At 36.0% G+C, this 16,594-nt stretch overlaps 1 protein-coding gene across 1 annotated transcript in view; it reads right to left on the bottom strand.

Annotated features, from left to right (window-relative positions):
- The window catches only part of IQCK (IQ motif containing K), a 57,937-nt gene that overhangs the window by 16,896 nt on the left and 24,447 nt on the right, over positions 1-16,594 (bottom strand). The window contains exon 8 of the mRNA XM_062587998.1: positions 16,026-16,137. Within this exon, the coding sequence (XP_062443982.1) occupies positions 16,026-16,137 (112 nt within the window). The remainder of the gene's footprint in view (positions 1-16,025; positions 16,138-16,594) is intronic.

The following is a 16,594-nucleotide window of genomic DNA, read 5'->3' as shown; positions in this document are numbered from 1 at the left end:
TTACTTTTTCATTTCTATGGATGTTTTGGAAAGTTAAGTACCCATACTTCCACCCAACCCCAAAGACATATTTCTAATGTGTGGCATTTTTTGTTCTGACAACCTCAGCCCTCATATGCTTGTACACAACTCTCATTGCCATCTGTGGGAGTGGTGCATGTGTAGCTGAGAGCAGGGTTGTTTGCCAGTAAGAAGTCATTAGACTGTTCACTTGATGTTCAAAAGAATGAAAGCAGCTCTTTGAGTTTTTTTGCTTTGAAGATTTTCAATTAAAAATTAGTGATGATTGAAGTCATACAATTCACCTAATATATAAATATATTTTTTGTCACTCCAGACAACAAGCAAGGTCAATGAAGAATAGTTTTTCTATGCCTCAGTGGAAAGAAGAATGTTATCCATGTGATTGCAAAAGGTCTGCCAAATGGGAAAATCAGTCAAACAAAGAGCACAGGGTTGCTTGCTGGAGTAAACAATCCTAAATGAACAAAAGCGCCACATAAAAGTAAAATGTCCCACCCCCCAGTGAAAGCTGTTTTTCAAAGCTCTATATTCTTTCAGAGCGCTCTAATACAGATTAGCCTAATGTTTTTCTTCTGCTGATACAATAGTCTAGCTCCCCAGTCCATTTCTATGATTTCAGCTGTCATATTGTGTTGTTCTTAATATTTTACAAACTGCCTTTTAACCTATAAAGATAAAAATATGTTTCTCTACCCCCTACACTTCAGATGATGTTTGTGTATTATACATCTTTCAAGTAAAGAAAGTTTATTGGGAAGCTTTATATATAAAGGTTATGTTGGTGGCAAACAAAACAAAACACCTATTTACAGTTATCTTTGCTATCTACAGTTACAGTATACAGTTATAGTTACCTTTCTGAGGCATGCCACTGAAAACAACAAACAAAACCCCCTTGGTAGGTAGCAAGATACCAGGCCACAACAGGCCCATGTTTTAATTCAAGGTGTTTGATGTGCTACCAACCTGAAAGACCTCAACTTGCAGAAAACATACCGGAAAAATGATGTATGGTAGTGAGATAGCACTGATGCAATCTTAGAAAGCCAAAATATGATGAAGGTGGCAGGATATGGCCTGTGTTCTATAGTGGTCAAGGCAACAGGTGCCAGTTGGTACAAGACCTTTCTGGATGTTAGGGCTTTGTTTTTATAGCTGATAAGGAGGAAAAAAAAATACTAAATTAAATGCCCTACATGACTATGAATGTACCATATAGAAAAATAGTAACTATTGGGTAGAATTTTATGTAATATTCCATGGTGTGATGAGATTGGTCTTTGCCAATGTTTCCTAAAAACTTTCACATGTTCAAAAACCACAGGGCTAACACATTGTTCCAGATTAGAATTAGCAGGTGTTTCAGGTAGCTGCTAGCAGTGCTTTTAGTCAGAAGCATTCATACCTCATCATAACCTGTGCTACTTAAGCATAATATTTTCAAATCACATCACACTAAACAGGAAGCACAGGTTGTCAACATGAATCTGGATTTCAGGCATTTATTTAGATAGCTTTGGACATACACTTGCTTCTTAGGCAGACAGAAAAATAAGATGTCCTCAGGATTCACATATGATAGAAAGATGGAGAAAGACTGAATGACTAAGTCTTTTCACTAGAAACTTCCATGGGAAAAATGTTACATCTCAAAGTGAACTAGCTTGCATTTATTATTTTGAAAGATCTAAGCAATATGTTTAACTAGTGTATCAACATAGCTTCCATTAAGTTTAGAACAGCTCACACTAGCTGATAATCCAGCCCATTTTTTTTCAGACAACACAGATCTAAAAGAAATGAAGTGTAAATGTCAACATGAGCAACTTGCTTACAAACATGCGATTCATATGCTGAATTTTAACCACTTAAGTCTTGAGTGTCCTGCCATTGTATTCAATAGGACCGAGAGCAAGATTCATTTCTGTTTTCAACAAAAAGAGAACTTCTAAGGTGCATTTCTACCATCACTTTTCAGGATGTAACATGAGTGATCTAAGTGTGCAACTCTTTAAGGCAAATAATCCCTACCACAATAGTACTTAGAACAGTCTCGTAACTTCTGGAAGACTTACTGATAATGCTTATTGTTTGAAGCTGACAAATAGTATAGGACATGTCACTTATTTCCAGTTTTATGGTTGACTGCACAGGTTTTATGCTTTCTGCTGTCAGGACAGTTAAGTTGTTAGTACTGCATTCCAGTCTCACAGCCAATTTTAACAATTCTTATTTTAAAATACAGAGTGAATCTCATTAAACTATGCTTTAGTCACATGTATGTTATAAATCACAGGACACAATAACCATTACCATAATAATAAGCACTAGTGGAGATGGCACTTCCGTCCTTAGATGTGAAGTGAGGGCCTCTACGAAAACGCTAGCAGAACAGGTACTCTGTAATTTTTCATTTCTTACTCTTTTTATAAAAAAATTATCCATTAGTTAGTCTGCCATTTTCCTTATAAAGAAGCTCATTTTACATAGCTTATCATATATGTGCTGCAGTGCTTAGACACAGATGATTGCTGAGGGAAGTACAGGCTCTAAATATATTTGGATTTACTGTTTCAGTCAGCTCCTGGGGCTGAAGTACTCAAAAAAGCTGCAAAATTCCTATTAGACATCTGAGGATTGCGTGGTTAGGCCTTTGTCCTATTTATTTAAAAGAGACAATTTTCCTTCATCTTAATGCATAGATGCAGAATCAAGACTGACATTCTGGTTTTAGACTTGGTTGTTTCAGTGTAACAGTGAATACACTATGACCTACTTTATGTACTACAGTATAATACAACTGAACTGATTTGTGACAGTAGCTTATGAAAGGTTTATACACCCACACTCTTGATTTTGTTTAAATCATAAGAACTATGAGAATTACATTTAGTAATGCAAACAGTTGACAACAGTAATGAAAAATACCATATACTCAGACTGTAAGATGATGAAAATCCATTAAAGAAAATCTATTGGAATAACTTACTAGCAGAGGCTTAGAGTAAAATATATAAATAGAAAGGAGTTTCACCCTAGCCTTCCAATGAAATGCCAAAGAAGCCTGAACATGAAATTAGAGCTGCTAGCAGTCTTTCTGAAATAAGATCTGACTTTTAAAGAGACAGTTCTTTATAAAGTATATATGAAATTTTAACCCCTTAGTCTTTGAAGTCAGCATGCATGCAATGATTAGTGAAACCTTCCACTTAAAGAAATCTTCAGTCATCAGTGACAGGAAATTGATGCATTAAAAATGGATATATTGTAAAATAAAAAGCCCACATATAATTGAAGAAATTGGAAATTATGCCCACAGACATGTCTGCTACTCATGAATCTGAAATGAAACTGCCAAAAGATCACTCATCAGGATGCTGCTTTTGTTAAATGTACACAAATGTGACAACACAAGCCTAATCTTCCTTATACAGAGTTTGTATAATGCTTAACCTTGCCTTAATGACATTTATTGTAAGACCACTTCTAGGTGTGAGTCACTGCACTCTCAACAACTCTCTATGAGGCAGCATCGAGTCTGAAAGTAGCACAGTGTAGGTGATGCCTATCAGCCCACCAAGCTCTCAGTCAGCTTGCTGATGACCAGTCTGCCCAGGATGTTTCTGAAATGCCAGACACATGCAGACACACCAGTTGCATCTCATTCCTTTAGAGAACACACACACACACGATTTTTCATTTATTCACTTAGTATCAGATTAAGGAAGCAAGAAATGACATAGAGGAGAGACTAAAACACCAACAACCACTAACAGAACTGGGAACAAGGGGTGAGAGATTTCTAGCAGTACTTGTTTATGTCATGCACCATGCTTTCCTAATCTTTTAATAAAAAGATGAAGACGACATCTGGATACACACGTGGCATTTTTACAAGTCAAGGCATACAAAGAGGAAAGCACAACAAGAAATATTGAAAAATACATACATTAAACCAGATGAACAACTGAGACAAACAGCTGAGTTTGAGAGAGAACAAACTTCACAGTATTAGGTGTACTGCAGTCTGTATTTCTAATAACTAACCCAGTTTCCTCCAAATCACTCCATGACCTGACATTCACAGAAAGAAACCCACAGCAACACAACAGTTTGGGGAAGAGGAACCTGAACCGAGGGAGGAAAAATCCAGAATAAAGGCAACTAGCATATCATCATCATGAAGTGATCCATATAGTTGTTTCACATGTAAGTAGTGGAGATGGAAGAAAGAGGTAAAAATGGAGAGCTGACCAAAAGCAGGGAGAAATAATTACCAAGTGCTAGGCCCCAGCAAAAAAAGCAATTTGAGAATTACAAGAGGAAGCCAAAGAAACTACATGCACACCTTATTTCTGACAGGTTCTGTCAAGTCAAACTGAAATGCTTATACAGACTAAAACAAATGCTCAGGCACAAAGTCACATACAAAAGCATCTCCAGGTGACTAATAACCACAGTCTGAATTTAAAGGGACGTTTGGAGCAAATCATTTGTATGCTCTGCAATATATCATTCACTCCTTAGCTCACCTATGAATCACATTTTAAGATACCATTAACAGTTCATGGGCTTTCTTTTCCCCTTTTTTATCCCCCAAAATGTCAAGTCTGGTTTCACTGCAGGACTTGGTGCAAGTTTTATTTCTTAACGGAGGATAGCCTTTCCTCTAAGCACTAAAAGTATCTTATAGTTAGATGGAAATTTGGTTTTCATATACCTGAATGACTGACAAAAAACACCAACAGAATTTTCAAAAGTAGTCTCATATTTTTCACTACTATCTTGAGAAATTAACGTAAAAAGAAAAAACCAAACCACCGCCTCCCTCCAAAACCTGTGAAGAATTCCTCCTCTCCTTCAGAACAGAAAAATGGAATCAAAAACATTTATCTTCATATATCACAGAATAATCACCAAATTGCAATCTTTTTTCTTTCTCTATTACAAATCACTATTAAAAATTGTAAAGTGATGGGTAAAAACAGATCTTTGGCACTGGAGGATTAGTTCAGCTAGCTGATAAAACTGGTGTGCCTGTTTAAGTGCAGTTCAGATCACATATTTTGTAGTTTATCTGAATTATCATCTCTAATTTTTTTTTAAACATTCCCAGTGTAGTTTCAGAAACTAAATATCACTACAATCTGTATATCTTTTCAAAGACATTTGAGTCCGGGTGTGGACCAATAAAGTAGAATCTACATCATGAGTCTCATGACTTTTATCACTACATTCTCAGCTGTTAGTGCCAAGATTAAACTTTCAGAAACATCTCAAGCATCTTGAATTAGGCTTGATGAAAAACAGCACATACTAGGCTACTGGCATGGCTTTGTTCTTGGATTTTCTTTTCTTTAAAAGACGTTTTTGAGGTCTTTTGTGTAACAGAAAGCTTATACGTTTGCTTTTAAAATGCACACAATTATGTATATGAACCCACCTAAAATCATGTTGAATATAGCACTTTTGTTTCAGGAAAGAAAAAGAAGTGTTTTGTATCAACAACCCTAATATCTGTAAATACAATAATATATAAAAAAAAAATAGAGTAAAATACTTGTAATTGCACAGAGCATTCTACTGATAGGAAGCATTCTTTTGCTTTAAACTTGCTTTTTTACTCTATACAGGTCACTTTGAACCAAAATCATTAGAGGAAATACTTGCAGTATGACAGATCTTAACCAATAATTTCATACATTTTAGAAGTATAAAACCATGGAAGGTTGGGTGGCCCCCACTTACAAGAGCTCTGTAATAAGATACATTAAAGACCTACAGCTATGGTAAAAAGAGGACAGATGAAGTCAGAAAGAAACTATTTTATTTAAACTCCTCCTAAAACATAATTGAGTATCAGCCATTCTTGGTCAAAGTGGAAAATAAGGAAGGATTCCTCCTCTCACATAAGAATGATGAAATATCCTATGTTTTACCAAACTTATATAACCCTCTTCAGTATTTTGTTTGGGAACTTAACTCAGTCATGCAAATATTCAGGCAACTGTAACCTTATTTATGGCCTCATTAATACAGATCAATTGAAGCACATGACTCTACTCACATGTTTACTTGTTTATGGAATGAATTGCAAGAAGTTTCACTGTGTAGATATTTTTCCGGGTAAAGAATTCTAACATTTTTCCTCTTTTTCAATTCTTTCTATTTTTCTTAATCTGCACTTTTTCTCTTCTCTGATACGGCCATCCTTCAAAAGTGTGCAGACTTGACCTTCCCTGTTCAACCTCACTTGGTAAATATATTCAGCCTTCAAGTCCTTCTTTCTGAATCAGGTGGGGACACATCACAGCTGTATAAGGAGAGACTGCATTTCCTTGCTTGACAGAACGCATCTGTTTCTGCTCTAGTGCAACACATGCTCCCAAAATATGCAGCTTGTTCTCTCCTTTATCTGCAATCTCATTCTGGTTTTCAAGGATTTTCCAATGACAGACCACCTATATTTTGAGTTTATCTTCAACATACTGCTAGTTGCATTTTCCTAAGGGGAGAGATTCATTCTTTGGAATAAGTATCTTTAAAACCTCTCACTGTAGGTGAGTAATAAGATACCTTTTACTGCCAAAAGAGAAATATAGCTTGAAAATTGAACGGCACGTAAAGGAATTTTCTCCTCCTGTATCTAGAAATCAACCCCTCCACACCTGTTGTGAAGATTACTTTGTTTCTCCTTTTGGTTTAACCAGATTTTCTACGTACTGAGTACATTCACTGTTACAGAAGCACCTTGCAAAGCTACCATCTATGGCTGATCTGTAAGAACTCCTAAGCTAGTAGGGTCACAGATTTTTACCTTAAAAATAGAAATATATGTCTTCTACTATTTCATCTGAGAACAATGCTTTTTAAAAACAAAATTATACAAATTTTACTACAGAAAGAAGAAAAGAAAGCCCTTAGGAAGAAAATAGCTGAAAGTACCAGACAGTGTGTACAGAACCGGTTGTCTTTTAAACAGTACGCCAGGATAGAAATAACTGTTGTAACAGACAGCGTCAGTATAGTGTTCTGTGCACCTAAGCAATGAATAAAGGTTTAGACATTTTCTAAAATAAAGGTCAAATATTTTCAAGTTCCTTTCATTGTATGACAGATACATTTTCATTTCCAGTGCTGCCTCATCAGTACCACACCTGGATAACACACTGCTCAAGAACCGAGAAGAGACAAAGCTTGTCCATTGCACAGAGGCACAAAACCAGAAGATTTAAAAGTTCCTCTTCACTTGTAGCCACTTGCAGAGATACCAGTTTCAAGTGCTTTCTCTGCACTCTCCACTTTTCCTCCTTCATCTGTCACTGCAGGTTAAAGTATTCTAGAGTAGTTATATCTCATTCTCATGAGGATCTGTCTTTCAAGGATGCAATCAGGTCTTTAACCAAAGAGCAAAGGTTTGTTTATGTTCAAAGACAGTAAAGAAAAACATGACTGGACTATATGGAATACCAGCTAAGACAAGAAGATGCACTAAATTACAATTTCAAAATGAGTATTTTAGGCTGCAGATATTGACAAAATTAATATGGACAGCCCTAGATAAATGCATGCTGAGAAGAGAAGTTCTGAAAAGACAGATATTCTCATCGTAGGTCACCAGCAGGTTGTTGCTATATGTTTCCTGCTATGTCACATTCTGCCAACTATGATCCCAGGTAACAAGTAAGCTATTGAAGAACATATTTTTAAGTTTATATTAAAGAAGTTTCAGTGAACTCCACTACGGAAATCATCTTCAAAAAAAGGTCCACCCTGCTGTTCTCTCATATCCTCTGGAGTTAAGGGGTTTTTTTTTTTGTTCGTTTGTTTTTAGTAGTACTTTCTGTAGAAGGTAGTATTTTTAGGAACATTTGTAAAAGATTAAGGAACCTATTTATCCCATCAACTGTGCTAAACCAGTAGAGTCATTTTGGGGTGACTGTAAGCCACTACACTAGGTCTTCAGTTTTATGCTTCTCTACATTTTCAGTCTGAAAACAGAAACCGTTTATAGCAAGGACTATCAGACCCTAAATATAGATCATAAGCAGTATAGCATACAAAATGTTAGCCAAGAACTGCTATGACTTTATGATCTTAAGTAATGGCTGGAAGAAATGCATTTTTTTTCTTTGAACTCAAATTGAGCAGGCATCTGCATTAGAAGAGGTCAACAGTCTTGCAAGATGCTACTCATTTTCTCACTTCCTTTTTTATAGTATTTTTTATGCAAAGTTTTCATACATGCTATATCCCAGAACACTTTTCAATCCTACTGATTAATAGTATAGACAATATAAGGAAAGAAAAACAGAGAGATACAAAAGAACAAAAAAGATATGCTTTTAAATATGTTTTGAAGTGGGTGGACAATCAGAGGCTGACATGAAGGTTACATGATATCCTGGCCTACCAAACCAAGTAGATACACCACGTAGCATAGGGTTTCACATGACGCAGCAGGCACAGGACAATTAGCTAATCTAGAAGTGAGCTGCCATAGAAGTGAGCAGATGGGTAGTTTTCCTTCCCTCTGTTGCTGTTGCACAATTTCCCTTATATTGGATCTAAAGATTGTGCCATTAGAGGATAAGTCAGTTCAGCAGGCTGATCCAGCAGAAAACTTCCCCAAGGCATACCAGAACGAAAATAAAGAGTTCTTTGTCAGATCAGCCAGCCAAATCAACTCACCACAAAGACAGGGCAAGGCAAGATTGCTAGAGCCAAGGCAAAGCAAGGATGGCAGAAACCCTGGTCAAGGAAGCACAGGACCACCTCTTTAAGTAGCAAGTTGTTGAACCATCTGCTGCCGCATAAAAATCATACTCTTAATCCCTACTCAGAAGAACTCAAAGAATTTTGTTCCAGTTATGTTCTAATGAAAATTAAAACTTCAGTATTTGTCTCAGTAATAATGAATATATGTTAACACATTTTCTGAAAATGGAAAAACAAAAAAAGAATGACTTTGAATTTCTTAATTACAATAACTTTATATTTATAACCTCCTTTTAATACCCTCTTTAGATACTACAGAGATCAATATTACACAAACATAGGTTCATAAAATTATAAATACTTGTTTAAAACATACATGCGACATAAGCCTTACATTGCATTGTACTGAGAACCACAACAAAGCAGAATCTGACCATTAGCTCACACTAGCAGTCTTTGGCTGATATTTTCATGGAAAGTATGCTGATCTTTCTAGTAGTGTCAATAGAATCACATTACTGCTTGAGTCAGCATATTTTAAAAGCTATTTGGCAGCTCACACCATTCATCCCCTACAGTTAGATGTAACACGCTTTACAGCACTTAATAAACAGGTTTAAAGTCAAATACAAATTTAAGAACTACTTCATCGTTATTCTTAATGTAATTAGCTTTGTAATAAATTGCTATATCTATATTAAAATGTTTTTTTCTTTTGATTGTGAATCTAATTCTTTACTTGTGACATTTGAGTCTTTAGCAACAACACATGCTTTGTTCTGCTTGCTGTAAACAGCTCAATGGTTTGATTAAAGGCGAGATTTCACAATAATTCAGTTAAACCAAATTTGTAGACAGACAAGCTTAAAAAGTAGTTGTGCTGTGCTATTCATTATTGTATGAACGCTCGTAATCCACTTCAGTGCAAAGTCAGCTAGGTTAAGCTGAATCACTGATGCAGGCAGTTTAAACTAACCATGTTGACTTTACAGTGAAACAGGGTTTAACAACAGTAATAAACAGCAGAATAATAATAGCAGGAATAAGAACAGCTGGAGCATTAACAAAATTACTTATGGCATTGCAGCTGAGATGGATAATGAAAAACACTGGACAGTAATTATTACAGCTGTTTCCAAATAGCCAGCTGTCTATGCCTCAAGGCTATTTTATGTATGGATACTCTTAAGTTATCTTAACAGGGCTTGATTAGGTAATTATAGAAACAATTTGATAAAATGGAAAGCTGAAATACTAAAAGCAATATAAATTTGCACTGGTTTAATAAGAAATTAAAAGGGGCGATTTTACAACTTTCTTTGAAGTGTGAAACAGCTGTGTGCACTATAGTTCCAAAATAATTAATTCGATGAGAGGAAAGCTCTATGAAGGAGGTTAAAAGGAAACTTTTTTTCTTCTTGAAACAAGTGGTAAAGAACGTACAGGAAATCTTATCACTACATTATTCTCCAAAACAATATAAATACAGCCTACGAATGATTCAGTTTCTTCAGTGACAAGAGCTCCCTGAACTAATTCAACTGCCAAATGACACATTCCATTCCCCCCTATTTTTTGCCATTGTATGTATTCTTACTAGCAACATTTTCAAAATGGTTTCAACTTGTCCTCTGAAAACGTACTTGTTATTTCACCTCTAAATTTCATATGTGTGAAGGCTGTAAACTATGATAGCCCACATAAGCAGGGCAGAAAGCTACCTCACATACCTACACAAGCACAGCCTTCATACGCAGTTCTCCTTAAATGTACATGGAAACTCAAGCTGAAAATAACTCTCACAATTTCAGCAGTTCATTTCCTAGAACAATTTTGCTGAACTATACCACTACTACAACATCTGGAGAGAATTCATTCACCAGCACTGAGGTCTTTCCCTGTTCTAGCTTTTTTTGGAACGTAAAGATTCTAAACGCCTCAGTCGTCCCCTTTCCAGATGCCACACTTTAGAATAAACCAAAAGGACAGCTGTAATGTGCATTGATGTGATCTTCCCTGAAACTATAGCATTACCCAAGAGAAACATGCAGCACTGCCTCCTCAGTACTGACTAGGCTCACTACTTTCCTGCATTGGGAATGACGTTAGATAGTACCTACAAGATCAGCTTCCCTCAGCTTCTCCCCCCCCTCCTTTTTTTTTTTTTTTTTTTTTTGTCTTCATATAAAACTAATTCTAGAAGAAAAAATGTAAAGTCAGTCTAATATGATACACAATCTTTTTCATAGTAATATGTTGTAAATATATAGTGAGAGGACTATTTTAAAATTTATTTCCCAGAAATAAGTGCAAGTGTTACTCTTACCAGTACCCTGGAGAATGAAACATGTTTTGAAAATCTTTTTAGATTCTATGCTTTGATGAGATGATATAAATGCTAACAAATGGAAAACAGTGAGTCCAAAACACAAACACCAAACTGGAATCATTTAAAATGCAGCAACAAGCCTGCTGGGTCAACTTCTATTATCACCTTCAGTAAAGCAATTCTGAACAATTAACAGAATTAGAGAAGTACTACAAAGGGAAGAATTTGGCTTTTATTTTATTCACTTATATTAATTTTATCATAGTAAATTTGAATCTACTGTTTTCAGATCTTTGAAAAAGGTTTGCTTATGTCTTCTTTAAAAAAATACACCCACAAAAAAGTTTAAAAGTAAACTCTCATTAAACTGTAATAAATATGCTATGAAATCCCACAGAGACTTGAAGAAAACCTTGGTCATTCTGCCAAAACTTTCTTCACATATGAGTTAGGTCTGCTGGAAGATAATTTATTGATAACGGATATTACTTTTCATTGTTTTACATACTTTTACTAAGAATTCTAAGCTACTAACACCAAGAATTCTACTTCACTTGCTGCACACAACTCCTTCCTGCCCATATTTATGTACATAAAAACAGAGTTTTCCCCCATTGTGATATCTGATTTGGCTTTCAGAATGATTCTATTCAGCTACACTATATCCCTGAGGCAACTGCATGCGTAAATAAATAAAACATGACTTTTTGTGGATTAAAACCGCAATTTAAATATGAATTAATGTTTGGAGAATCTAATTTTGCAACCCTTCTAACAAATCGCTATCACAGAAAACAATCATGACAGTCTTCCAATTTCAGTATTTGCAACAAAATGTATACTGCTTTGAAGAAAATTCTTCTTGTTCTGAACCTTTCATAGAGAAGTGAAACAGTGGTTAAAAAGTCCTGTATATAGTACAGTGCAGACATAAAAAGTATGCCAGCTCACAACACCCTGCATTACATAATTCTGTAAAAACAAGGCAGTGAAGAGTCCATGATATATAAAAGAAGGCTTTAAAAACAATCTTTGGAAAATTACTCTATTCTATGACATCTTTGACCTGGTTTTTTTGCTGACTTATTTGTATGCATATACTCTCAGTTGATACTTGACTGTCTTAATGATTTTCATCTTTCCAAAAAAATTCTACTGTCAGACTTCCACAAACTGAATTCACACTTACGCATTCACAGCTGAAACACAACCTGCAGGAACAACTGTTACTGTAGTCCAGCTGTTTGCACAGGCATGTTGAATTGCTATGGAAGTTGTCATCCATTATTGTCTTTGTTAACTATGAGCCTTCCCCCCACGGTATCTAAATATCTACTCAAAGTTTTCTATTCCTATTCAAATTGGTATAAGTACCCGTATCAACACAAGCCAGTCATTCTTCTGATAAGAATTTTTAACACCGAGAAGAAACGCTTGCTGAAACTCTTCAAATATTACATCAAAAGCAGATTTCATTGGATATGTTCTATTAAATAGAATGACACAGCTAGAGCTAGCCTGCAAAAGCTTCAATTCAGCTCACGCGTTCTCTCCGGAGGACATGAAGAATGGCTGTTTGGACAGGAAAAGTATCCCAAAAGGAAAATGCTTCTCCTTGCACTTTCAAACATGCAGAGCACAGAACTAACCAGTAGCTGCTGCTGCTGTCACTACCTCATATCACAAGGTAAGTAGCAAAACTGGAGGCAGACTTCCCCCTGTGCAAGAGCTTTGCTTCGTATAGGTAAACCAGAAGGAGTTGCTGATGTACAGGCCACTGGAGAGCATGCTGGAGGCAGTGACTCTCGCAACTGCCAAAGTTAAATCACCTTGTGGTACCATCCTGTGAATGCGGCAAGCAGGTGAGCATTACAGATGATTAAAGCAGAAGGCACACAGAGAAGGCTTCAGAAATGTAACAGTGTACCTGTCCTAGAGGACGAGAGTTGCCATTGGTTCACTTTATATTATCTGAAAAAATGTAGATTACTTCATAAATATAACACAACAACTTAAAATGTTCACTCCCTGTACTGCCTGGAGTCTGCTGCACAGCTGTTGTACAAGTATGGGTTTAAATTCTATTTCACTTCACTCAATATGGAAGAAATTGTGTTATAATAATATTACTGATTAAGATATTTAGTGGAAAGATTTATAATATATGTTCAGAACCCTGAGTTCATTAGGAAATATCCAGTGCAAAAATCTACTTATCTAATTCTGACTGCAGAATTAGTTGCTGTTACAAGTGCTTGACAGTGAACTTACAGTTAAAATTACAACATTACCTTGACTATATCTTTTCAAATGCTAATGCTATCCAACAGATAGGCAAGTACAAATAGGAAATAATTGAAAAGAAGTTTAGGAAAACAAAGATTTGTATTGGGAAGCTTGAAAAGATGGAGAATATAAGCATTTATAGCTTTATGTTTGCTAGCATTATAAAAAAGCAGTCCATCTGGAGTTGCTGGGAGTCCACACAAGTACAAGAATCTAGTGTGTGTTTAAAATGTTATCATTAACTCCAAGCGCCTATTACCTTTATATTGTATGAAGGGAAAAAAGTCAAAATTTGAAAAACTGAAAAGGGGCTATTTTGTAACTCCAGTTATTATAATAATCATTATTAGCAACAGATCTGTCCTTTCACGTGTGTGAAAGGAGAAACTTCTTTTACCTTTAGGTAAAGATTTCTTCAGAAGATTGCAAACACAAAGGGAAAATGCACAGAACTTTCATGTCATCCTTTTAGCCTGATCTACTTGGTGACTGATGATAAATGGAATGGATGCAGAGTAAAAAGTGAAAAAATAATTGCAGTGCATTAGCTTAATGATCCAACTGCTGTTAATTCCTTTGGCATTTACAGAGCATGGACTATTTCATGATTAAAATGTTTCATAGAAAAAGTTTTGTTGTATCATCTATTAAAAAGCAGTTCTGAAATTAACAATAGCTGCAGAATATTTATGAGTAAAATTACTGAAGAATAGGAAGGATCTAATCATTTACAACAAGCTTTGATTGCTACAGTAGTGATGTTAATAAGTACTATTTATGTCTGGACATTATTACTGTAGCTTCTAAATTAAAGCATAATGTAAGAATGGCAAACTCTTAATTTCAGAAGACACTGCTTCACATTTGTGCATGAGTACAATAACTCCACTTAATTATGAAGAACCATTAAGTTGCATACAACTTGCATAATGAAACAACATTTGAGGGGAAGTCCAAAAGGACATAGTCCATGTCTCCACTTAGACTTTGAAGGTTTAGAAATTGGGCGTCCGGCTCAGGAAACTGAAACAATGAAATTGTGAGATGGTCTATAAAGGCGGGAAAGACTGACAGCTCCATACAGTCACCCACAAATATTCAATGCTGAGTAGAAAGCTCCTAGGTCATTAAGCAACACTGAGGAGAGAGGCCTCCTGTTAGGAAGAAGGTGCCTAATTCCAGATGGCACATCAGTAATTTTCAGTCATTTGAAATCTGGAGTCAGAGATCTTTCTGGATAGTAGGCATCTAATCAACCAGAACGCAGTATTTTTAAAATCCTTCACAGAAGCCTGATTCTAAACTCCCTCACCCTTCAGAATTCAAACATAGGTCTTTTTTTCCCCCAATGAAGTCCCATCAAAACCTCAGAATGAGCACATTGACAGATGTGCTTTTGTGTACTGAGTTGAAGTGCTCTAAAATGTCTTACTGCTGGCTACTAGCTCCTGCCAATCAACTGGCGACTGGCACACCTCAATAGAGTAACCAACTACAAGAATGCCATCTCATATTCTGCTCAATTCAACCAAGCCGTGGGCTGCTGAAAGAAATGATCCTTTCTCCCTAGTCCCACTTTCTCTTGTGTGTAAGATTAGGGATCATGTGCCACATAGTTGTAGAAAATTAACCTGCCCCAAAGCAAAAAACCCTCACTGATCCAAACCCAGGGTGTAGTTACACAATAACTAAAATTGATATAAGAGATACTGAGTTGGACTGACCTTTTTGATAGCTCACAGTTTGATCAATTAACTGTATGAAATTGCACCCTGAATGCTCTTCGTAGTTTTGGAGAAAGTGAAAGACCAGCTTAAGTGAACGGACATCTGAGAACATGTCTGTGAGAGTGCCATTAGAACGAAGCACCACACTATGGAGACGAGTGAAACTGCATTTTCTCTTTTTTCAGCTCGTGAAAAATATAGATAGCAACCTCTTCTCACCTTCACCAATGACACGTAATTCACGTCCCTACACTGAGATTGGCCCACAGAGGCTGGTAAAATGTGGACTAGCTGGGGAGCTAGAAATTATTTTAAAGTGAAACATTCTGCTTTAGAAAACAGAGACTGGGAGAACAATCAGAATTATTCTGCTGTGCTTGAATAAGAACAACTTTGACCCTATCGATGAGGTCTTGTCAGCAAAAGCAAACTTGTTACACTGATAATTGTTAAAGCAATATGGCTTGTTTTCCCTTGGTAATTATATAGGGTTGCTTGGGTTTGTTTTCTTTTTTTTAGAACTGTATGGGTCAATTTTTGCTATAAATAACTACAGGGAAATACCAGTATAACATATACCAGATAGAAACCACAGTTCAGAAAAACTGTGCTAAACCTGCCTGATAAAAATGAGTATTTAAATGCTTATAATTCATAGATGTCTGATCCTGCGCTAGGAAATACTGTGCCACAACATTATCATAGTCCCATGCAATTATTGAGCTCTGGCCTTGTACTGTATTTTTCATTCGTTTTTAGCTACTCAAGCAACTAGCCTAGAATAAATAGTGACTGTAAATAAATAGCCAAGCACTTCAGTCAGACATTGCCCTCTGTTTTCACTTCTGATTAGTGTTCTACTGTGTACACAAGTTGCAGCATAAAAATTAAACACTTACTGTAAAAAAAAATCCTGAAAACATCCAATTCAGTTAACTTACCTTTGGCTTCCTGCTTAATCCAGAATTCTTTCAAACTCTGAATAACATTTTTGTCCTCTCTCAACTGCTTTTGCCACTGACGTAGCTCTCGTACTTCTGGATCACGGCGGACCTGAGAAAGGAAAAATAGAAAACATAGCTAAAATCACATATGTACATGGAATGGGTCTCAGGAAGGTAAGAAAACCTTTTTGCAGGGCTGTGATCGTGCAAATACATGACATCCATCATTTTTGCAGGGCCAGATTTTTGTAAAAGCACAATCCCAGAGGTTTACAGTTTTCAACTGACCTAGAAATAAAACCTGCATAATTGACAAACCCTACTGAAAACAAAAATATGCCAATTATGGGATCATTTTGATTAGCAAGGACTCCTGAGAATGTTACTGGAGTGAGATGCTTATTCTTTGAGTTAATTAAAATTTTAAGTATTATACTGAAGAGTATTAGTGCCTTTAGAAAACCACAACGCTATAAAAGCAACCCATTGACCAACTATAATAGAGCACAAGAGACGCATGAAAGGTCATACAGCAGGAAATTTATTCCAGCAAACCGATTCACACC

This window comes from Rhea pennata, chromosome 15, assembly GCF_028389875.1.
Source record: "Rhea pennata isolate bPtePen1 chromosome 15, bPtePen1.pri, whole genome shotgun sequence".
NCBI lineage: Eukaryota > Metazoa > Chordata > Aves > Rheiformes > Rheidae > Rhea > Rhea pennata.
The sequence above is the reverse complement of the archived record's forward strand: the minus strand, read 5'-3'. Positions and strand labels throughout refer to the sequence as shown.